General features: G+C 44.6%; 2 protein-coding genes across 2 annotated transcripts; one reads left to right on the top strand and one right to left on the bottom strand.

Annotated features, from left to right (window-relative positions):
• Positions 1-10872: 10872 nt before the first annotated feature.
• endog (endonuclease G) lies at positions 10873-15012 on the top strand. Its single transcript, XM_085367663.1, has 6 exons — positions 10873-11053; positions 13537-13730; positions 14048-14189; positions 14271-14380; positions 14456-14537; positions 14617-15012. Exons 1-6 carry the CDS (start codon positions 10886-10888, stop codon positions 14815-14817), a joined length of 897 nt encoding a protein of 298 aa, XP_085223789.1. The 5' UTR covers positions 10873-10885; the 3' UTR covers positions 14818-15012.
• Positions 14977-24392, bottom strand: LOC146622156 (uncharacterized). The gene is made up of 11 exons (XM_085367662.1): positions 24325-24392; positions 22947-24014; positions 22600-22724; positions 22336-22521; positions 17081-17159; positions 16869-16993; positions 16365-16554; positions 16184-16273; positions 15991-16056; positions 15824-15909; positions 14977-15253 (listed from the first exon to the last, which is right to left on the bottom strand). Exons 1-11 carry the CDS (start codon positions 24390-24392, stop codon positions 15090-15092), a joined length of 2247 nt encoding a protein of 748 aa, XP_085223788.1. The 3' UTR covers positions 14977-15089.

Here is a 24392-nt window from a genome sequence, read left to right as displayed (position 1 = left end):
TTATAAATCGGGGAAACCAAACAACCTCTGGCTACAACACAGAAGAGCCACCTCATCAGGCCAGGACTCTGCAGTCTGTTTACACCTACAGGCCAGTGGACACTCTTTCAATTATGAGGATGTAACATCCTGGACAGGGAGGAACGCTGGTTTGAGGGCGGAGTCTTTCCCTTTCATTTACATGAAAAGGGAAAGACCATCTCTGAATCGAGGAGGGGGCCTAAGGGTACATCTGTCACCATCTACAATGCTGTGATTGCAGCCATTGCAGCCAGATTTAAACCCAGTGGGAGTTTTAAATCTGGGACTCCCCACCATTTGACCTTAGAACTGAAGAAGCTTCTCGGATGAGAGGTGAAACGTCTTCAAGCAACTCAAGAAGTCCAGACGCTTTTCTTTCCAAGCTCCTTAGACTACGATGACCTGGATGACTGAGAACCTTCACAGACATACCTGGATGATTGAGCATGCATTAATATGTTTTATATTGTGTTATATTTTATTATTTGTTTTAATACTGACACGTTTAACTATATGTAATCCATTATGGTGAAGCTCAGGGATAGATAAGATAGTAATTACAGGTAGTTTTCTTAAACATGGCCTCTGATTGTGTTCCACCCTGTTAGGGACGTTTACATATAGACCATAAATAGTTAAACATGTAAATATTGATCAATAGTGACTTTAGACAAATTATGTCCCTTTTGGTAATATAATGTTTTATTCTTGAAACTGTAACAAGTTATTTAATAACATATACCACAGGTCTGTATTATACAAAAACCAGTTTATTTTAACCCATGTTTTCCGACGGCATGGAAAATACTTGCAGTTTTAAAAACATATACATATGTGTGCATTTAATGTTCCTGTCTTCTCAACTTGGCACAAAAATTTTCACAACGCTTATTGGTACTGTTCAGTAATCTTTTTCATTTCATTTCAAAAAAACATTTTTCCAAACAGGATGGAACATCAGTGTTTTCAATTTTAACATCTGAGTAAATGTAATGGAGACCAGGGGTTCCATTACCTTGGTGGCATTGTTAATGATAAATGGGTGGATTGGGAATTTAAAATAGGGTAATAAAGAAAACACATTCGTTCTTATGGAGTCTTTTATTAGGTTTATTTTGACATACGATTAAATTGACAGCTTGTGAAGGTGAAGAGACAGGGGGACTGGCCTACCTGTGTCAGAGAAGAGCCAAAGTTAGAGCTGTTTACAGTTAATCATATGTCAATAACCTAAATATATGTGAAATTAGAACTTGTAAAGGTACTCACCTGTCCTGGTTGCTTCTTGCAGGATGTGGAGCAAAAGAGTGAAAGCGGCTCAATCACCTGTTTAAGAGCTCCTGGAGCAGACCAGTGTGCCAGGTTAGGGAGTGTGGTTAAAGAGGGTTTTAATTTATAAAGTAACGGATGAAGCTTATGTTATTGGTTTGTTTATAGTACGTGTTGGAAATATGTATATGTTTGTTATGTGCTTTAATGTTATTGTATGTTTGTTTGTGTGGAGGGCTATGTTTTCATGTTGATTAGTTAACCCCATACTTGGGCTATTCCGGATGCTCACCTGAAAAGGTAGAGTATAAAAGGAAGGCATTTTGTTTAGTTGTAGTTAGTGTTTGTGCTCTTATCATGCTCCTTCTTTAATAAAGTGCCAATCCATGGATGTATTTTACTCCAGTCTCGCATCATATTATTGGACAGTGTAATGTGTAGGCTGTGTGCAGACAGGAATAGGACCCAAGGTGCAGACTCCGGAGCCAGATGTGAACTCAAAACAGCTTTAATGTTAAACTCAAATATAACATAACTGGAAAAAAATCAAAATAAACTTACACCGGAGGACTGACAGAACACACAGCTAGGTAAACGGTAGATCGCGACACAGAGAAACACAGGGCTCAAATACACAGAGGGAGCAATCAGGGAATGGGTAACAGGAGGGAAACACAGCTGGGGCAAATCAGGCCTAACGAGACAAAGGAAGCAAAACAAGACACATTAACATCAGACATGGACTTTCAAAGTAAAACAGGAAACCCATAACACAGACTGAACAAAAGACACAGACTCACATGCAGGCACTACAACAGAGGGAACAGAGACGTGGGACCAGGGCAGACAGACACTGACCGGACACGGGGATATAGCAACTAAGGATACACAGAGACGCGAACTAGACAAGGGGATACAGCTGACAGGGGAGACAGAGCAACTAGAGAAGACAGAGACATAAACCATAAGACAGAACTCAAAGAAACCAAAGACTAGAAATAATAAATATTAAACTCAAAAACCCTGGGTCAACGACCCAGGCATCCTAACAGACAGAACCTATGACCGCCAGCCAAAACTGACAGTAAACATCTACGGTTCATCTTTGCTTCTTATATGTTTGTTCATTAAAAAGTACGTCAGAAACAAGAAACAAAAAATCATTAACAAAAAAAAAAAAACATGCAAGCAGCTGTAAAATACCAGAATGGAGCACACAACATCAAACATGAACAAGGACCAGTAACATAATTCAAGGAATACGCCACCTTTTCATAAAAGCACAAGTTGAAAAGTGGAACAAACCATTTAGGAACAGGTCCATACCATTAGCTTAGCACAGTTAGCAAGTTGTTTGCAAAAGTGAACCAAAAATATCCTGAATAAAAAAAGGAAAGTGAGAGTGACCGTTGAATCTTACCTCATTTTCCACAGTTGAATTCCCTCCAAAAACAAATGATGTCACTTCCTGTGTTCTCCCACAGGGGCTGTAGTTTTTTAAGGCAATAAAGCACATTCTAACAGGGTGTAAAATTACTACTGGGACAAGTACAGTATGAAGAAAGAAGTAAAGAAATTTTACCAGATTCAATTGCATAGCAAAATAAAGTTTAGTATAGTCATCAAATGTGTGTGTATATATATATATATATATATATATATATATAAAATAGTGAGAGAGAGAGAGAGAGAGAGAGAGAGAGAGAATAAATTATCCTCTCGCCCCTGCGGGCGGTTTATCCTTCAAGCTCGGGTCCTCTACCAGAGGCCTGGGAGCTTGAGGGTCCTGCGCAGTATCTTAGCTGTTCCCAGGACTGCGCTCTTCTGGACAGAGATTTCCGATGTTGTTCCCGGGATCTGCTGGAGCCACTCGCCTAGCTTGGGAGTCACCGCACCTAGTGCTCCGATTACCACGGGGACCACCGTTACCTTCACCCTCCACATCCTCTCGAGCTCTTCTCTGAGCCCTTGGTATTTCTCCAGCTTCTCGTGTTCCTTCTTCCTGATATTGCTGTCATTGGGAACCGCTACATCGATCACTACGGCCGTCTTCTTCTGTTTGTCTACCACCACTATGTCCGGTTGGTTAGCCACCATCATTTTGTCCGTCTGTATCTGGAAGTCCCACAGGATCTTAGCTCAGTCATTCTCCACCACCCTTGGGGGCATCTCCCATTTTGACCTCGGGACTTCCAGGTTATACTCGGCACAGATGTTCCTGTACACTATGCCGGCCACTTGGTTATGGCGTTCCATGTATGCCCTGCCTGCTAGCATCTTGCACCCTGCTGTTATGTGCTGGATTGTTTCTTCTTTACACAGCCTGCACCTGGGGTCTTGCCTGCTGTGATAGGCCCCAGCCTCTATGGATCTTGTACTCAATGGCGTGTCCAGCGGGGTGGCCTGGGGGGGCACAGGCCACCCCCCCCCCCCCCCAACCAGACTGGCCACCCCAGGTGCCACCCCAAAGGTAAAACAATAAAATTCAATCAAATATCAAATGTCCGATTATGTTTTCACGGTGAAGCTCAGATATCCGAGTGTAAGTGAATGCAGCACCGGCTTCTGCGCTATGTGCATCACGTTAGCAAAGGTAGGAGAGCCAAGCACGAAAGACGCACTGCAGGAAACAATTTTTCAGTGAAAGAAAATGAGGACAGAATAAATGTCCCAGTAAGTAATATTAAGTTTGTTGAGTTTAGTAAATTTCGGTGAAATTAGAATCCCAAGGAAAAAATAACACTTAAAGAATTATTGCAGCCGTCGAATATTTCAGACAGTATGCTACTGAGGGCAGCTAACATAAGAGTTATGCGTTATAAGATATAATCTAAGTCGTAACATTGCTGTATGGAGCTGCAGATTTGGTTGCAGGTTAACATAGCTGGACTGGCCATCGGGCATACCGGGCATCTGCCCGGTGACTTATTTTTTATTTATTTTTGTAACGGCATGAACAATGAGAGGTGGTGGATTGGCCAGATGCAGGTCGATGTGTAAAAATAACTCAGTTGTTTGGTGGTGGGGCTTCCACAGAGGCCAGCAGGTGGATGAGGGAAGGGGAGGCAGGAGGAGAGCCCCGAAGCAGCCGCCAGTCCGAGTGTCAGGTGAACTGAACTTCAGGTAAGAAGTTATGACCTGCAGTCTGTCTGGGTCAGATACAAACCAAGTTTAGGTGGAGTTTATTTTAGCTGTGCTGACTTTTTACAGTCAGTTGCAATAACTCGTACTGCGTTCTAGCCAGCTTGACGGAGTTTTTATACAGCTGGGTGGTGCTATGATGTTACTGATAGTGAACTTTATTTTATTCATAAGGTTAGTTAGTAGAGTTGCCAACGACTCCTTAAAAAAATGGAATGGTCCCTCAATCAGAGAAAATATTACACGTTTCATATTGAGCTGAGACGCAGTTTGTCCCGAACTTCAGCTAGGATGGAAAAAGACACAAAACTGGAGTTATTCTGTCGTTACGCTGCACAGCTGCCTCTTCTTCTCTCGTTCTCTCCCCCTCCCTCTCCTGTTGCTACTTCAATCATGAAACTGATCAATGATCAGCTGATCGGCTTTTCTCTCTTGTTTGTTTATCGCCCACTTTGCGCCAGAAAGAGGAAACCAGCGGATGTCGCGCTAAACAACAGCAGCACATTTAAGCTTGATCAGCTGTTGTCAGAATTGATTTAATATTAATTTCTAGTATCAGCTGATGTTTGCTGGAGCCACAGCTGTAAAGCTGCTGGTCATGATGTCGGTTTGGATATGTGGTGAGAGGGAAACATGAAGATGAAACCAGGAGATGTCCTTACTGAATCATCAGAGCTGTGATGGAGAAACAGGTTTACCTTTTAGGTGACATGAATGAGTTGAAGGGAAGTTATGAACTGTTTCTGAGAGACAAATAACACCAGGATCCTTTTCTAAGCAGCTGACAGCTGGTAACTGTGCAGGGGCGGGTCTAGCAAAGTGTTGCCAGGGGGGCAGGTAGGGCATTAACAGGGAGAGGGGGGCACAAAGAAATACTTTTCTTTCTTATTCTCATTTAAAATATCTCACTTTTATTAAATAATTATCTAAATCTTACAACCAAAGTTTTTATCTGACGTAAAATGTATAGAAATCATACATATACCAACAAGACTGTACATCACTGTCACAACAGCATTTGTTTTCATTCAAAGTCTTTATGGCTCTAATACCTGGTGGGCCGGTCTGTAGTCAAAATGCCCGATTTTCTGTCCCAGTCCATCCCTGCAGGTTAATACTGGCAGTGTCACCATGCCAGCTGTCTGTACTTCATCATCAGCCAGTGTTGTTCTTTATCAATATTACCAAAGTTTACCATAAGGCAGCAGAGAAAGTATTTACTTGCTTTCAGGTTTTATTCAAATGTTAGTCTTTTCATTTGTTTCCCCACTTTTTTCCTGTTTCAAAATCAAACACCAGTTTGTGAGAAGATTATCTTCTTTTTTAACAGGCAGATAAAGTTTTGCATTGTCATTGGCTAATTTGTCAATTGTTTGTTACAAATGATCAACTAGCACCGGTGTTCACGGAGATCTTCAACCTCTCCCTGGCCCAAGCTGTGGTTCCCACGTGCTTCAAACGGTCCATTATTGTCCCTGTTCCAAAGAAACAACAGCCCGCTTGCCACAATGACTACTGTCCAGTAGCACTGACTTCAATTGTGATGAAGTGTTTTGAAAGACTGATGAGAGATCACATCACTTCTTCACTTCCTGCCACCATCGACTCACTTCAGTTTGCTTACCGGACTAATCGTTCCACAGACGATGCCATATCTCACCTGCTCCACACATCCCTGAGTCACCTGGACACTGGCAGAGGGAATTATGTTAGGATGCTGTTCGTGGACTACAGTTCAGCATTCAACACAATAATTCCCTTTAAGCTTTTCACCAAGTTGACGGATCTAGGACTCAGCTCATCACTGTGTCAGTGGATCCTCAACTTCCTCACAGACAGACCCCAATCAGTGAGGGTAGGAAAACAAGTCTCCCCCTCCATCTCACTCAGCACTGGAGTGCCTCAGGGCTGTGTTTTAAGCCCCCCGCTGTACTCACTGTACACTTATGACTGTGTAGCCACATCCGACACCACCTCCATTGTCAAGTTTGCTGACGACACTGCTGTTGTGGGCCTGATCTCCGACAACATCGAGACAGCCTACCTGGAGGAGATTAGGAACCTGGAGACCTGGTGCCAGGAGAATAACCTCCTCCTAAACGTCAGCAAGACTAAGGAGCTGATCGTGGACTTCACTACAAAGCAGGCGAGGAATTACAAACCCCTCATCATCAGTGGCACGCCAGTGGAGAGAGTGGACAGTTTCCGATACCTGGGTGTCCACATCACTCAGGACCTGTCATGGTCCTGCCACATCAACACCCTGGTTAAGAAAGCCCGTCAGCGTCTCTTCTTCCTCAGAAGACTTAGAGACTTCCATCTGCCACTGAAGGTGCTCAAGAACTTCTACTCCTGCACCATCGAGAGCGTCCTGACGTCAAACATCTGCACCTGGTTTGGGAACAGCACCAAGCAGGACAGACGAGATCTGCAAAGGGTGGTGCGCTCGGCAGAACGCATCATTCAATCAGAGCTCCCTGACCTGCTGTCCATCTACACCAAGCGGTGCAAGTCCAAAGCTAGGAAGATTATGATGGATCTCTCCCATCCCAACAATGGACTCTTCTCACTGTTGAGGTCTGGGAAGCGCTTCCGCTCCCTTAAGGCCAAAACAGAGAGAATGAGGAGGAGTTTCTTCCCCCAGGCTATTCGGGGCCTGAACCAGGTGTAGGACTGGACTCTCCCAAACACGTCACTATAAGACTGGACTCTCACACACGTCACCACACGCACCACCACACATTTCCTATAATCCTATAATTCCTGTAATTTATAATCCTTATCTTTATAATCTCTTCTGCTATTTGCACATTCTTTACTGTAAATTCCTAAGTTAATTTGTAAATTTTTGTAGTAAATTGTAAATATTGTAAAACTTTTCTTCTGTCATTTAATGGTCGGGCATTGTACAGCTACAAGCATTTCACCCCCATGTCATACTGTGTATGGTTGTGTGTGTGTGACAAATAAAATTTGAATTTGAAATGTTCGTATTTTAATATTAAAAAATGTTTTTGCCCAAAACATATGTGCACTATATGTCCGTAAAAATACTATGCAAGTATTGCTGTCCTTGAATGCTGAGTAAACACTGACTGATTGTATCTCTTGTACTTTATCAACGCAGTATCTAAAAACTTTGCACCGTAGTGGTTAAAATCTCATTCTAATAAGAGTTAAAAGCGCATTCGGTTATTAGGTTTACAGGGTTATTGAATTATGGTTAATGGTTGGTAGAATTTTTTTTAAACATTATCTGCCAATTACATCTGCCACCCTTCTCCAAATCTGTGCCCCTACCTGGCCCCCCCAACAAAAATTTTCTAGACACGCCACTGCTTGTACTCAGAGCTTGTTCCTGTGCTGCCATGATTAGTGCCTCTGTGCTGTCTTTCAGTCCAGCTTTGTCCAGCCACTGGTAGGACTTCTGGATATCAGCCACCTCCTCTATCTGCCGGTGGTACATACGGTGCAGGGGCCTGTCCTTCATTGATGCACTCAGAGCTTTGGGGGTGCTGAGCACCCAGACAGCTGCCCAGCCAGTCAAGATAAACTTCTTCCTTCTGTCAGTCCCTGCATCCTTAAATGTCTCCAGTTGTCCCGAGTTCTCTCTGACTGTCTCCTTGGTGCATTTAAAGCCCTGTTCCTCCCTGTCCTCGTCGCCTGTTGTCTTTGTCTCCGTTATCAGTCATAATTTTACCATCTCTGTACAAGTCTTCAAACGTCTTTATTAAATCAAAAGATTCTTAAATTCATCAAGTCTCTCTGTGCCTGGGTCCTCGTCACAAAACACGACATCACTGTTTTGTACATTTTAACACTATTTAATCCCACATTTGTGAAAGAAAAGCAAAACACTTTTTGAAAAGTTTGTAACAAAACCATCAAATCTGATAAAGGTTATTTAAATGCTGCAAAAGAAGAACGGATTGGAATAAAAACAAAAATACATATCCTAACCTTAATAAGTGGGGAAGAATAATGAATGATGCTCATAGTGAGTAAAAAGTAAACTGAGTGCATTTTTGGACAGGGATTCACTTTTAATGTGTATGTGTAATATAATACAGACACATAAAAATACACTCCAAAAATAGAGGAGTCCTTATGATATACAAATGTACAAAATATTAATATTAATATAAATTATAGAGAGAGACAACAGGAGTTATAAGGCTAATTAGCATCCAGTCAGTTAGCTAGTTAGTACCTTGGGCTTAATACCGGCACATGCAAATAGGACAAAATAAGCAGCTTCTCTCCTTCCATTCCAAACAGGACAGTAGTAACAACAGCAGGCTACTGACAATGTTAAGTTTTAGCTTTTAAAAAGGCTGTATAAATTTCAATGGGAGCAACAGGACGGTCAAATGTTGCTGATTTTACTACAGAGCAGGACGGATTGTAGGTCAGCAAACATTGTCAGAAAACACGTTTTCAATACTGCAGGTTAGCTGGGTGTAATGTTTTTCAGCTAAAAAGAAACATGGCCTGACTCCTACCTAACGATATAAGAGTAACTGAAGGCTAAATGCAGCTAGCATGTCCTGTTTTAAGCCAGGCACTCACACATCCGCTCCGCTGCGTCTCAGCCGCCATCGCTCTGGCAGAAAGGATGCTAGAGCCAGAGCAGGGCAGAGCTGGAACAAACCATTTTGGGAGGCTCTATACTTTTGTTGTTAAAGTGTTACGTCTCAACCAAGTACTGTATGCTTTTTATACTTTTAGTAGTGTGACACACAAACAGCAAATATTGTCAAAAAAAGTAAGAAATCTTTGGGGGTACTTTGATTCATAAAAAATGGGCTAAAAACGCCCCTGCATTACTCAATGAGAGTAACGTATTCTGAATACTTTGGATTACTTAATATATTACCTTGTTTTTTACAACTACATGAATGTCCTATTGCTGTGTGATTTATTACTATTACTGAAGGTTACTCTCCACACCAATACCAGCTAGATGTTTAAATCTTAATATAATGAGTAACAGTAGGTGGACATTAGGTAAGGCTGCACTTTTTGCAGTGATCTCGTATAGAAAACTATTCGGCGCGTATAAGATAAGATAAGATAAGATAACCTTTATTAGTCCCACACGTGGGAAATTTGTTTTGTCACAGCAGGAAGTGGACAGTGCAAAAGTTATGAGGCAAAAATTAGAATACAATAAGAATAAATACAGTACACAACTGTACAGAATAGAATAAAATACTATATACAGTAGAATAAAATAAAATAAATATACAATAAGATAAAAAATAGAATACAAATACAAATACTATATACAACTGAGTAAAAATACAACGATGACAGAAAGGATTATTGCACTTAGTATTATTGCATATGTATGGATGTGTGTGCTTGATCAGTTAAAGTCTTTATTATGGAGTCTGACAGCAGTGGGGAGGAAAGACCTGCGAAATCTCTCCGTCCCACACCGTGGGTGCCGCAGTCTCCCACTGAAGGAGCTGCTCAGTGCTGTCACAGTCTGCTGCATGGGGTGGGAGATGTTGTCCAACAGGGATGACAGCTTAGCCGCCGTTCTCCTGTCACTCACCATATAAAACAGGTCCGCGGCTCCGAACCGTAGTAAAGGGACCTCTGGCTAATACGTCGGGTTCGTGTCGGGCTCGTAGCTGAAAACTAGCTTTACTTTGTTGTCTGGGTCGACTTTGCTAGCGAGAGACAGAGAGAGGCGTTGAAAGACTCCAACGGAGCTTATTGTTTCAGAGGAAACAGGAACACAGCGTACAGTCGAGTCTTAATAGCTTACTTACAGCTGGACTACACTGCCCACGAGGCTACATTCTTCAGGGCGATGCCTGTAACACTCTGCCTGTTGCCTTCTTATTAAGTCATTTTTTGAACAGTAATTTTTAAAAATATTTCTTCATGTCAGTATGCGGCCACATGTAGAGGTGACGTGGGCCGTGAGATTGAGACACAGACATTGGAGCCTCTTAATGCGTGTTTTGTTTGGGTTTCCACCGGCATGGAAACCAAAAACAGAGAGGGCATAGCCGAACATATGAAACGGGAAAAGACCGCCGTGTAATCCTTTATTTCAACAAAGTAACTGTATTCTGAATACCACCTTTTTAAACGGTAACAGAATACAGTTACTCATATTTTGTATTTTAAATAGGTAACGGTGGTTCATGTACTCTGTTACTTTCCAACACTGACTGTGGGACGCAATGAAATTAAAATTGAGGGTGTGTCAACAAAAAGGTGTGTAATAAATAATATTTAATTTGCATTTGATTTATGTTTAAAGAATGGCAAACAATCACATAATTTAGGACTTTGTTGTACATATTTGGCACAAAAATCACTGAAAGTGAAATATGTGGACACGAAATGTTGCTGCACACACACAGACAGGTAGACGCTTATTAAATACATTCCTGTGACGTCATCACAGCGCGTCACCAGCAGCTGACCCGGCAGCATGTGGCGGACCGGGGCGACCTTGGTGTTCGGAGCGGGACTCGGAGCGGCGGCGAGCCGTCTGTTGAGCGCCGGAGGCTGGCGTGAGGAGGGGGGAGCCGGCCTGATGAGCCGGGTTCCGGTCATCCCGGTACCGGGAGTCCCGACGGTGCAGGCATCAGAGCTGCAGGTGAGTGTGCGTGAGGTCATAGACTTCCGGCATTTGCTTGTGTGTGCTCCAAAAGTGTCTTCTATCTAGTTTTCCTAACATTGTTTCCTTGACCCGATGAGGAAAACAAGTTAGGAGACGCTTAACGTCTCTGCTTAACGACGTGACGCCGGATCTCCGAAGTGTTAAAAACTACAACTTGCAGGAGACTGACTACAAAGCGCGCATCTCACTTTAGCTGTTTGTGAGACCCACAGCAGACCGGCTCTCCTTCAGCCTCCTCTCATTTATCGGAGCTGCTGTTTTCACAGCGAACACTCGAGCCTGAGCTCACACTGGAGCCGCTGAGTCTCTCTGCTGGTTCTCACTGACAGACCCTGCTGCTGTATGTCGGTAACAGCCAGTGGCGGTTCTAGCCTGTATTGCGGCCTGGGCGAACACTCCCTCTGGCATCTCTGTTTTGGACAGTACTATCCTCTATGCTGTTGTTGTATACAGAGGCAGCAGGTTGAGTGAACCACTGAACCACAAGCCCAGTAATGTTGTGAGGAGGATGGAGCTGAACTCCGTTAGGGTGGTGTCTGAGAGGCAGATGTTGTCCAAGATAAGGACAATCATGGATAATACCTCCCACCTACTCCATGACATGCTGGCTAGTGACAGGAGCACACTCAGAGACTGAGATTACCCACAATGCACCACTGAACGACACAGGAATCATTCCTGCCTGTGGCCATCTCCCTGTACAACTCCTCCACCTAACACACTGTGAACACTGCAACAGCTACAGCCTTTTTACACACGCTCTTTTCTACTCTGGAATATTCTTGTCAATTTTCTTGATATTTATTTATCATCACCTCTGTTAATCCTTGATATTTAGAATTGAGTGATCTGTATATATTAGTGCTGTTTCTTAAACGTGTAAAATCTGTAACATAATGTATTGTTTGGAGTTTAGTCTGTTACTGTTAATATTTTTACCATTTCTTCTTGGAGCAACTGTAATCCACATAATTTCCTTAGGGATTAAAGTATTCTGATTCTGATTGTTTCAGGATGACCTGCCATTATCCAATCACACATCTGCTTACCTGAATCTGTTGCTTGTTTCTCTTCTTTTCTCTATTTTCTAAACTGAGCACCCGATGGCTTTGAACTTTTCTTGTCCATCTTACATTGGTTTTAATTTTGCTCTTCAGTATGAACACAAATCCCCCAACTCAAGGGTCACCACAACATAACCTAGACCTACACCTTAGTTCACAGATTTACTTTGTCGAGGGTTTATTTCTGGGATTTCACACAACCCAGGATTCAAATCATGAATACATGATGGGCTTGGATTTACAACATGCTGAATGAAATGTGCTCTATTTGGAAGCAGCCGGCCCCTCCCCTTTCAAAGGGTCGTGTGTGAGACTTTAAATCGTCAAGCTTAATTATAAATTTGTTATTGATCCTTTACCCCGAGTCCTAAAGTGTAAATTTATTTTCTAACTCTTCTTATATTTATTGTTTGTTTACTGGCACTGCTGTAACTGCAGCCTCGTTGTCTCGTCTCTATATGCTGGACTGTCTGTAGCGGAGATGACAATAAAGTTTACTTTGACTTCAGCACCGCGCAGGCGCACCGAGGGCTCTCGCGCTCACTTTTCGTGTATAGAATTATGAAGAAACATCGGTGCAAATTATAAGTTTGTATCATGATGTCTGGTGTTTTTGTGTTTGTTGCTTTGTTTTATTTTGCGAGTTGGTTATTAGACGCTGCTCCAGCCAGCCAGAGACTCCGCCGCAAGCAGCAGGCGCACCTCGCAAACGGAGGGCGCTCTTACTCCCAGCAAATAGGTGATAGAAAACCGATCGGTGCCTCTGCCATTCCCAATATGCGCTGGCTGATGTCGGGGCAGCATGAGTACGAGCAACTTTATTTTTTCTTTTTTGCCGATGCCCGTGATGCCGCCGCGGGCAACCGCCCATATCAAAAACCGCTACTGCTGACAGCACATCCTCCTGTGACTGTCACGTCACAATCATTTGGCTCACTGGGTAAAAAAAATGAAATCCATGGTATGTTCTTCTATCTGGCTGCTGTGGAACTCGTTTCCTCCGCCCTGCGACTGCATTTCCTCCATCATCACTGATCCTAGCTGACCTGAAGCAAACATGAAGCTGTAACATAACAAAGGACATCAATGATCACTGGGCTCATACGGCATGCTTCATGCAGCAACTCAACAGGAAGTAGTTTTTATTCACTCAGGCTCCAGCTGTGACTTTAACAGCTGCTCATAAAACTAGGAATGTATCAAAATGCAGTTAGAAGGAACACTTACACCATCTGCTGCACGCTGTTCATGTCGATGCTGCAGCAGCTCCTTCAGGTGTGTGAGTCCATAAAAACACTGAGGAAGAAGACTTCCATATACTCTGGATTATTGATCAATTAGTGGGAGGAGTCTCTGTGTTCCCGATTGGCTGATTGAGTGTGTCTCTGTGTCTAGGTGAGTCCAGGTAGCTCAGGAGCTGTGATGAAGTATGGCTTCCCCTCACTGGGCAACATCAAGACCAGAGAATCCTACGTCACCTCCTACGACCCCCGCACGCGTACTGCATCCTGGGTAATAGAGCGGCTAAACCCCGCCTCCCTGAGCGGACTGTCAGACAGGAAGTACTGCGAGTTCAAAGAGGATGACAGGTGCGACAGGAACAGGGCAGGTAAAGTTCATGTTCACATCAGTGTTCTCCCACCGGGCTGTCAAACACAGGGCACGTGGGCCAGAACCGGCCCTCATGAGGTGCGAGCTGGACTCGCCTTTCTGCAGCTCTTATTGAGATGCTGTAAAAATCCAACTGTGCGAGCAGAGCTGCAGATAAACACCGTGACCCCAACTTTCCTTGCTTGAAAATTGTGGTCCGTGCAGGTTAACGAGGCGACAGGTGAAGGACGTTCTTCTCTACCTGTGAAGTTGTTTGAATTCTTAACGTGTAACATCTGTTTTCATTCATTGGCAGCGTTCATGTTTTCCACCGAGCGACCAATGCCGACTACAAGGGGAGCGGGTTCGACAGGGGCCACCTGGCCGCAGCAGCCAACCACAAGTGGAGCCAGAAAGCCATGGACGACACGTTCTACCTGAGCAACGTGGCTCCACAGGTGAGACTTTTTACCTGGACAGGCTCATCCAGAGTATTGATTACCTGATTGATTCTATGGATCTCTGGTGTTTGTGAGCAGAACCCTCACCTGAACCAGAACACCTGGAACAACCTGGAGAAACTCTGCCGCTCCCTCACCAAACGCTACCTCAACGTCTACGTCTGCACTGGCCCGCTCTACCTGCCCAGGTAACCTGCTGCCCATCCTTCTGTGATGACTGAGGGGAGGGGCTTGGGAATGACATTGTCAGGTGCGTGTTTCAGGCAAGAGGCTGACGGGAAACTCTACGTTCGATATCAAGTGATAGGACGAAACCACGTCGCCGTGCCGACACACTTCTTTAAGGTGAGGGCCACCCGCCGGATGGTGTCAGCACTCCTGCCCGTCAGCTGGCGATAAGTTCTCCTGTCCCATGTGCCCTCAGGTGCTGATCCTGGAGCAAGCGGACGGCAAGGGGGTGGAGCTCCGTTCGTACGTGTTACCAAACGAACCTATCAGCGAGCAGGTTCCTCTGGAGCGTTTCCTGGTTCCCATAGAAACCATCGAGCGCATGTCAGGACTCCTGTTTGTGCCAAACATCATGAAGAGGACCGCCGGCGGCGTACGGGCCATCGCTGACAGATGAGCTGCATTACCCACAATCCTCTGCTTCAGACTTCCTTTAATCACAGATCAATAACGTTCGAACGTTTATGAACTTAATTATTTGTGAACTATCAGTGTGAGCATTGCTTCTGATCGAACAAACACACAACATACCAAAACAATTTTATTTAATGTTACAAAGCATCTGCACCTTCAAAATAAAAGTCTTTTTTTAACCCACTCCCTGTCCCGATTTCAAAGTGTTTTTATAAAGTCTGTCCACGGGGACACCACATGTTGATTGGCTGCAGGTCAGCTGTTGTCCAGCTCCACGTCGTCACTGAGCTCTGAGAAGATGTCAGAGAGCTGATAAAGTCTCTCCTTCTCCTCCTCTTCCTGCGCCTCCTGGGGCTCACACTTCTTCAGTCTCTCCTCCAGGACAGGGACGGCTCTGCTCTGTAGGAAGTCGATGATCTCTGAGAGACAGGCGATTACAGATTACTGCAGGCTCACCTGAACACGACACTTAAACCTGAATTACTCTGAACAACTGAACCTGAGAGCTTGCATGCTGCATCCAGGTGCTCAATGAAAACTGGGAAATCTGAGGGGTGTACTAAATGCAAGGACCACACATCCAGGCTTTGTTTGAGCCCCAGTCTGAGTAACGCCCGGGGTGCTCATCGCCTGTCTGTCCGCTCAGTTTGAGCTGCACTACAGCGCAGCTGCTCCTGACCAGGTGAGCAGTTTAGTTACCATTGTGATCGAACAGGTAAGAAGACTTCAGAGGGGTCGGGCTGTCTCAGGTGTGCTCCGGTTGGAGGTTTCTTCGATGCTCGACATGACACGACTTGTTTGTGTGGTTTGGTTTTGGAGAACAGATTCGGCGTGTCCTCGTGTTTGTGTGGTCGGAAACACACTGCACACAAACAGCTGAGGTCACGTGACCCGACACTCGGGTCACATGATCAAAGCTACACTCTGGTTTAATCTGACAGTGCGACACAAACAGGAAGTGGAACACACACCAAGCTCGAGCTGCTCACCTGCGTACGACAAACTCGTCCAGTTTGGAACTCTGGAAACCTTCAACCTGTAAAACATCTTCTGCACACACATCGGCGTCACAGTCCTGAAACACACACACAGGTGTGACACCACAATACTGCCTGTAGTACAGTCTATTGTGTACTTAATACTAGTTTGACCTCACCCGATGAGTCCAGCCACCTCGTCCCAGTCGATGTCCGCTGCGTCGTCCACATGCATGTTATAGAGCCTGAACACACACACACACACACACACACACACACACACACACACAGTGATGTCCATCATGACCGGAGGTTTGTCCTGCATTCTCATTGGCTGCTCAGCGAATGCTCTGATGGGTTCGCGTCACTCACGTGTTGATGAGGTGGATTTTTGCGGCGTACCCCTCGGCACCTCGGTTGAACACTCCCTTTGAGGACAGCTTAGACTTCAGCAGGTAGAACCTGGAAAACACCAACACCTGAGTTATACCCGAGGATCCGCTGCTGGCGTGGAATGTACCGGTCTGGTTCACGTGAGCAGAGGAGCACCGACCACTTGAGACGACACTGGATCCAGGACCGGGTCTCCACCTGCTCGCTGATCCTCTTCCAGGGCAGGTTGTTGCACAGCTGGTTTCGGCTCAGACCTGCAGGGCTCTGCTGGACCAGCATCTCCAGGTGAGCCCTGACAGCCTGCCAAAGGCGCAACTCTTCCTCTGCAGTCCAGGTACCGCGACCCTGAGCTGGGTGTGAGCGCACAGACAGGAGAGCATTTTCACGGCTGAGCAGAGAAATCTGTTCTACAGATCAATAACCGATCAATAACCTGCTCCGTCTCAGGTCACAATGAGCAGCTGGAACAAATCTGCAGAATTCTGACTCGGCGCCACGACAGCAACCAGATCAGCCCAACAAATGAACTTTCAAAATAAGCATGGGGGTCGTTTACTTTAAAAAATTAAAACAAGTCACTAAAGATATCTGACCAAGTCGTCTAAGTACAGTCTGTGATTGACCACAGTGGAGTTCAGAGGTTAGGGGTCACAGGGAAGCTCACCGATGGTGTTGAAGCGTTTCTCCAGCGAGTAGATGCTGCGGTCCATCTTCTCTGAGATTCTCTTCCAGTCGTTGCCGTGGAGCTTCTGCAACTTTGTGAGAGAGCATAGCTCATCCTCAGAAAACCTGAATGAACACACCCAAATTGTGTCAGGTGACCGTCAGGTTAACGAGTCAAACATAAACCCATGAACATGCAACGTGACCTCTGACCTTCCCATGTTATTCCTCTCATCAAAAATCTTCTTGGCTCTGACGTAAACCTGATCACATGTCCGAGGAATCCCCTCAGCTGCAGACAGACAAGAAGATCAAAGGTCATACTGGGATCACTGATTTTAAAATCACAGCAAGACTTAATTATGGAGTTCCACAGGGTTCAGTGCTAGGACCAATTCTGTTTACATTATACATGCTTCCCTTAGGCAGCATCATTAGAAGACATAGCATACATTTACACTGCTATGCAGATGACACCCAGCTCTATCTGTCCATGAAGCCAGATAACACACACCAATGAGTTAAACTGCAGGAATGTCTTAAAGACATAAAGACCTGGATGGCCGCTAACTTTCTGCTTCTTAATTCAGATCAAACTTGGTTATTGTACTCGGCCCTGAAAAGCTTAGAAATATGGTATCTAACCAGATTCTTACTCTGGATGGCATTACCTTGGCCTCCAGTAACGCTGTGAGGAACCTTGGAGTCATTTTTGACCAGGACATGTCCTTCAACGCACATATTAAACAAATATGTAAGACTGCTTTCTTCCATTTGTGCAACATCTCTAAAGTTAGAAATATCCTGTCTCAGAGTGAAGCTGAAAAACTAGTTCATGCATTTATTACTTCCAGGCTGGACGACTGTAATTCATTATTATCAGGAAGTCCTAAAAACTCCCTGAAAAGCCTTCAGCTAATCCAAAATGCTGCAGCAAGAGTCCTGACAGGGACTAGAAAGAGAGCAGATTTCTCCTGTTTTGGCTTCCTGTTAAATCCAGAATTCAAAATCCTGCTCCTCACATACAAGGTCTTAAATAATCAGGCCCCATCTTATCTTAATGACCTTGTAGTACCATATCACCCTATTAGAGCACTTCGCTCTCGCTCTGCAGGCCTACTTGTTGTTCCTAGAGTATTTAAAAGTAGAATGGGAGGCAGAGCCTTCAGTTTTCAGGCCCCTCTTCTGTGGAACCAGCTTCCAGTTTGGATTCAGGAGACAGACACTATCTCTACTTTCAAGATTAGGCTTCAAACTTTCCTTTTTGCTAAAGCATATAGTTAGGGCTGGACCAGGTGACCCTGAATCCTCCCTTAGTTATTGTTAAGAGATATATTCTAAAACACTTCTTCAGCTGAGAATCAGAGAGGAGAAACACACAGTTTTCTTGCTAGGAAGGGCAGTCACCAGAGTGCACGCACAAGAGTGAGGATCAGAGACTCGCAGCTCTGAGACTGCCCTGGTCTTTATTTATACTTTAGTGGGCGTTTGTTCCTTACATTGGAATGTGGAGGTGTGTATGTATGTTTGTGTGTCAGAGTGTGACCCCACAAACGACTTCCCTTAACCTGCTGGTCTGGAAAATCTGGAAACAGTTCATCTATATGTAAAAAAGGGCACTTAGACTAAGACTGACATAGCTACGTTAATCCTACCGTAAAACAATAAGAGAAGGTACGACCTCTCCCATGCTCCCAGGATGTGGATGTGAATGCCAGAGCACTCTGGAATGTACGCAAAGCTTTTGCAGACTATTAAGGATCGCACATCCTATCACTACCATATGTAAACTTATATTATTAAAAGATTATACTGACTACTAAATACAATTTTCTATTGACAGTTATGCTGCAATAGACGTAGGCTGCCGGGGATTCCCATGATGCACTGGGTGATTCCTTTCCAGTCACCTTTCTCACTCACTATGTGTTAATAGACCTCTCTGCATTGAATCATATCTGTTATTAACCTCTAGTTGTGTTCAAATTCATGGGCTGCATCCTCCTGAGGACCCGGCCTTCGCGGTCTACGTGGGCCGGGTCCTCAGAAGGTCGGGCAGGCTGGAAGTAAACGGCTGTGAAATGGGACGGTCCAGCCTTCAGATTAGCGTCACCGCTGTCTCGTGGAGTTTAATAAACTCGGCCGTCTGCTCCTTGCTGTCTAAAATATAACAGGACACTGGAGGAAACTCCAGTGTATTTGTGTGTGTGTGTGTATATATATATATATATATATATATATATATATATATATATATATATATATATATATATATATATATATTTTAGGGGTGCAACGATATTCGTATAGATATTGAACCGTTCGATACAGTGCTTTCGGTTCGGTACGCATATGTATCGAACAATACAACATTTGTAATTTATTTTATCAACTTTCCTTCTGACGATGCTGTCTGTGTTGAGCGCTCAGTGAATCTGCGTTCGACTACTCCGCCTAGGCTGCACTGTCGAGCGCAGATCCACTGAGCACTCAACACAGACAGCATCGTCAGAAGGAAGAGCGCAGGGCACCTCCCCCACCCTCATTCAGATCTGGCGTTTGGAACTATTTTGGTTTTCATGTGACGTATGACCCTGAAGGTAAGCGAGTCATGGACTAAAGTAAAACAGTATGTTGGATGTGCCATGCAATGCTCAATTACATGGGTGGGAGCTAGTGTGCTAGCGCAGTTAGCTCGTTAACGTGTTGGCCGTCTAGCCCCATGCACGGGGCGATCGGCGGTAGCTCGTTAACGGAGATTTGCCGTGTTGTGGTGTTAAGGTCATTTCAACGAGATTAACCTGAAAGCACTAGTGGGAACACAACGAATATGACTGCACATTTACTCCGACATCATCCTAGTGCAAAGACAAAAACAACAAGCATGCTACTAACTTTAGCCGAGTCATTTAGACAGCTGTTAGCACATGATTCTCCTTATGCTGCTGAGAATATAGCCCGGAAGAAGCGGATAGTATAGCTTTTATTTTGGAAAGAGACATTTCTCTGTAATAAACTCTCTTTTCCAAAGATGCATGATTCCTCAATCAGATACAGGGCTTGCAATATCGCTAGCCCGACGTCCCGGAGCTAGCGATTTTTTCAGTCGGGCTACCAAAATCTTTCTCTTCCCTGCCCGTCGGGCTATTGTAGGAAAAATATATGTCAATGCTTTTGCATTCTTTCAGAAATGTAGCTGGGTAATTATGTCATTGGCATCGGTGAGCCACTGTCAATATGTGACATATTGAAGTCGCGTTTGAATTTGCGCTTGTTTTTTGCTTTCACTTTGCAATCGTGCGAACTGTGTATAGAGAGCGACAGCACTGATCTGTGAGTGATGATAATTTGTGCACCAATTCCTCTGACATCGTCTTATTAATCGTTAGCTTACTATGCAAACATGACAAGTGAAATCTCCCGCAGCTTAAACATGTGAGAGGTTGATCGCGCAGAGAATCGCTGAGCTTATGTGAGTGCGTGTGTAAAAGCAGCAGGATTTATATTTGACTACGATGACCTGGATTAGAGCTGGGCGATATGAGATTTTTTCATATCACGATATGTTTTTTAATTTCAGGCGATAACGATATCTATCACGATATAAGCCAAATAACTATATTTGTAAGATTTAAATGTGCCGTTGCTCACAAGTAAAATATGAAATAATCAGCAGCTTGTTTTGATTTAAATATTTATTTCCCATAATAAGTTCAACAGGGTAGATGTACTTAAGGAACATGAGACTTTTTCAGATAAATAAAGGCAAATATTGCAAACTACACAAAAGGCAGCCGCTAAAGCGTTTAAGTTTCAAAATAGAACAAACGAAACAGACTAAATTGTCAATTCCACTTAGAAACAAAATATTACTTCTAAAAATAAATCTTAGTTTGTTTTACAGAAGAACAGACAAAACTGACTAACTTTTGTCAATATCAAATAAACTGAGAACTAAAAGGAAATTCTCAATCTCTCCTTGTTGTATAGCTGAGCTTTTCAAACAGCTGTAACAGTTACTTTAGTCTGACAAAAGCCGAATGACGAATTAGCGCTTCCAGTCAGAGACTGAGGCTACGTCCACACGTACACGGGTATTTTTGAAAACGGAGATTTTCCGTTTTCGTTTTAAAAAATAATCCCGTCCACACATAAAGGCAGAAATGAAGGAAAACGCTGCTATGAACATGCCAAAGCAGCAGGTGGCGCTAGATTCCTAACCGTGCAGAAATGTTGGCCAATCAGAAGTCTAGAAGCCTCGGTGGGAAAAAGTAAACAAAGCTGGGGCATAGAAGCAGAACCGAGTCGTATGTGTGGACGGACAGTAACTGTGTGTATATGTAAGCATTTAAACACTGCAGAGAGTAGAATTAACAGTAACAGTATTGTAGAAATTCATTTCACCGAAACAATAACGTGGCGCAGTGTGACGCATGCACCAGTTTATTGTATTTCCAGACTTGCTTTCGGCACAATTTACAGTGAGCGCTACTCTGTTTTTTGTCAGACTTGAAATAGCCGAAATACCTTCACACTACGGAACTTCTATGGCTCTTCCGTTCGACAATCTCTCCGGCGTTGGAACCATCATCTGTTTTCTCTTCGGTCACGCTCGGTTGATTTTTCTAGTCGGCACACTCATTTCCTCCATTACCCGCTGGCTGCTTCCCAAACAAACACACGTGCGGCTTGGCACTTGTGCTGTACGTAACAAGTCACGCGACGTGACGCTGCGGCTGTGATTGGTTCGGCTCTGCGCTACTTAATTTGGATTGGCTGACCTTTTTTTTTTTTTTTTTTAAGAGGACAAGAGCGGCGAGGTCTATCGCGATAGTTTAATTTCTCTATCGAGTAAAAGTTATATCGCGATACATATCGTTATCGTTCTATCGCCCAGCTCTAACCTGGATGACTGAGAACCTTCACAGACAGATATATATTTTAGTTCTGCTGAGCCAAATAAGACAGGTCAGGGTGAAGAAGTGACAGCCAAAGAAAAGCTTACCACAAAACGGAAAAGTTATGACAAATCAGACTATAAGGCAAAAAGAAAGTGCAGCTTTATGGTTTCATGGACAAAAGAATTTCTGTGGCTGCGATATGACGAGCTAAATAACCAGGGCTGCACATAAGTGGTCCGCAGGTGCGCATTCGCTGTCAAAATAAAAAACACGCACAAGGGTTAGGGTTAAATTTAAAAACTGTACTTTTGAGTTAAAATATATATTTATAATTTTAATAAATGACAAATTAAAAAGGCATGAACATTTTTTTTGTATCGAAAAAATATCGAACCGTGACACCAAAGTATCGAACCGAACCGAACCGTGAATTTTGTGTATCGTTGCACCCCTAATATATATATATATATGAAGTTTATATGAAACGCGCCCTGAGGTGACTGTTGTTGCAATTAGGCACTGTATAAATAAAAGTGAACCCAACGTCGTTCTGCATTGGTTACGTACCGATGTTTTCCAGGAAGTGATGCTGTGCTTTCAGCCTCCTGATCTCCAGCTCCTGCTCTTTGAACCTGTGAGGAAACAGAAGCTGCTCCGCTGAGCTGATTCCCGTCAGAGCCAAGAAGTCGGCCACGTTCTGTTCGATTTGCTGGTTCTCAAGCTGAGAGTACCGCCCCCAGCGCAGAGACACACCTGGAGGAAGACAGGCGTTCACAGGGTTAATGCGCAGTGCTCGTACCTTCCTGCTGGTGGCGTCTGCAGCAGCGTTACCTTTCTTTTTGAAGGCCTTGAAGCGTGCCAAGTCGTACCGCAGCAGCTTGTTGATCTGATCGGCAGATTTCTTCTTCACATGAGGAACAAATTCCTGAAGTTCCTCCAACAACTTATGGTCAAACCTGAAGCACATGACATCATCATCATCATCAGCTGACATCATCATAAAAGCAGAGACAACAAAGATGGACGCCGCATGAGGAGCTTTGCGTCCACGCTGCTTCCTGTCTGAGCGTGCGGAGCCGCAGGTGGTAAGGTGTCACGGCTCCCCAGCTTTGTTCAGTCTCTGATCTTTCTGTGTTGTGTTCACTGACGTCTCGTTAACATGAACTTTATGAACTCACTCTTCAGGATCAGCTGCCGCCTCCGTTCTCCTCTTCTTCTTCTCCTCCTCCCCGTGACCCCCCGCTGCACCTCTCTGCCTCTTTGCAGGATTTACATTCTTCGTTGCCTTCTCTCCATTACATGATGTCACTTCCTGCACACTTTCACTTCCCCTCTCCTCCTTCAACCTGTTCTTGACTGTTTGAACCGACACATGTGCATTTGCTGTTGCTGTGGCTACACTCGCCATGCGCGCCGCCTTCTTCTTTTGTTTAGTCTCGCTGTAAGGCTCCCTTTCCTGTGATGTCACTTCCTCTTTCTTTTTCTTCTTTCCTCCCTCGCTGCTCTTCTCCTCTTTTCTGCTCACCTGTCCATGAGGAGAACAGAACACCTCCTTCTCCTCCTTTCTCTTTTCTGGCTCTTTGTCCTCCTGTTTTTTCTTCCTTTTCTTCTCCCTGCTCACCTTTTCATCCCCAGTAGGAGGTGAGGGAGGAGCCAACAGTTCTTCCTCCTCCTCTTCTCTCCTCTTTTTTCTCTTTTTCTTCTTCTCCTTCCTGCTCAGCTGTTCACCCAGACCAGGAGACGAGGGACCCGGTTCCTCCTCTTTCTTCCTCTCTGCCTCGCTGGTTTCCTCCTGTTTGTCCCCCCTCTGCTCTTTCTCCTCCTTCTCCCCATTCACATGTGCATCTTCAGCAGAAGAAAAAGGAGAACTGAACACCTCCTCTTCCTCCGCTCTTCTCTTATTTTTCTTCTTCTTCTTCTTCTTCTTCTTCCCCCCCTCGCTGGTTTCCTCCTCCTCCCCGTTCACCTGTCCATCTTCAGCAGGCGAGCTGAACACCTTCTCCTCCTCTCGTCTCTTCTTTTTCTTCTCCTTCCTGCTCACCCGTTCCTCTTCAGCGGGAGGACTGAACAGTTCCTCCTCCTCCTTCTCTCCTCTCTCAGGAGTGTCGATGTCGATGGGAGCAGGCGACTCCTCGCCCTCTGCGCGCCTCCTCTTCTTCTTCTCACAGGATGATGGAGGTGTCATGATGGGAGGAGCAACAGGAGGAGGCGATGGCTCGATGCTGCAGGTCAGTTTGTGACAGAAGCTGCAGAAGAAGAAGAGGAAGGTCAGGTCAGGTGTGGCCAATCAGGACAAATAAACAGGACACAGGTGTGAGCTGACCGCCTGGCACAGGCGAGGCTTCAGTGGGGGAGGTGTACCCGGCCACTTCACTTTACGCCCGCTGCCAGGGCGCAGGAAGCCGCTGCAGGATTCTCCTGAACAACGGGTATTGCCGCTCAGACAACACATTTTGAAACGGCTCTAACATCACCTGTGTGTCTCGGAGCGCCCCAGCCAACATTCATTATCAAAGTGTCCAAGCTCACATGTGACAGCGACCAGGTGTGCTTCACCTGTGATATGATCTCCTCACCGCAGGAAGAGACGCTCGTCTGTCTGGCTTCAGATCACGTGACTTCAT

The sequence above is a fragment of the Diplotaxodon limnothrissa genome, linkage group LG12 (assembly GCF_057381915.1).
Source record: "Diplotaxodon limnothrissa isolate DT_005_m linkage group LG12, D_limnothrissa_male_GT1.1, whole genome shotgun sequence".
NCBI lineage: Eukaryota > Metazoa > Chordata > Actinopteri > Cichliformes > Cichlidae > Diplotaxodon > Diplotaxodon limnothrissa.
The sequence above is the reverse complement of the archived record's forward strand: the minus strand, read 5'-3'. Positions and strand labels throughout refer to the sequence as shown.

Bases quoted from the DNA above. Each gene is read 5' to 3' on its own strand.
- LOC146622156 (XM_085367662.1), bottom strand. From the start codon at position 24,392: ATGAAGTCACGTGATCTGAAGCCAGACAGACGAGCGTCTCTTCCTGCG. The intron at 24,015-24,324 runs GTGAAGCACACC...CTTCTTCTGCAG, and splicing joins GTGAGGAGATCATATCACAG to CTTCTGTCACAAACTGACCT. The intron at 16,274-16,364 runs GTCGGTGCTCCT...GGTGTTTTCCAG, and splicing joins ATCCAGTGTCGTCTCAAGTG to GTTCTACCTGCTGAAGTCTA.
- endog (XM_085367663.1), top strand. From the start codon at position 10,886: ATGTGGCGGACCGGGGCGACCTTGGTGTTCGGAGCGGGACTCGGAGCG. The intron at 14,381-14,455 runs GTAACCTGCTGC...TGCGTGTTTCAG, and splicing joins GGCCCGCTCTACCTGCCCAG to GCAAGAGGCTGACGGGAAAC. The intron at 14,538-14,616 runs GTGAGGGCCACC...ATGTGCCCTCAG, and splicing joins TGCCGACACACTTCTTTAAG to GTGCTGATCCTGGAGCAAGC.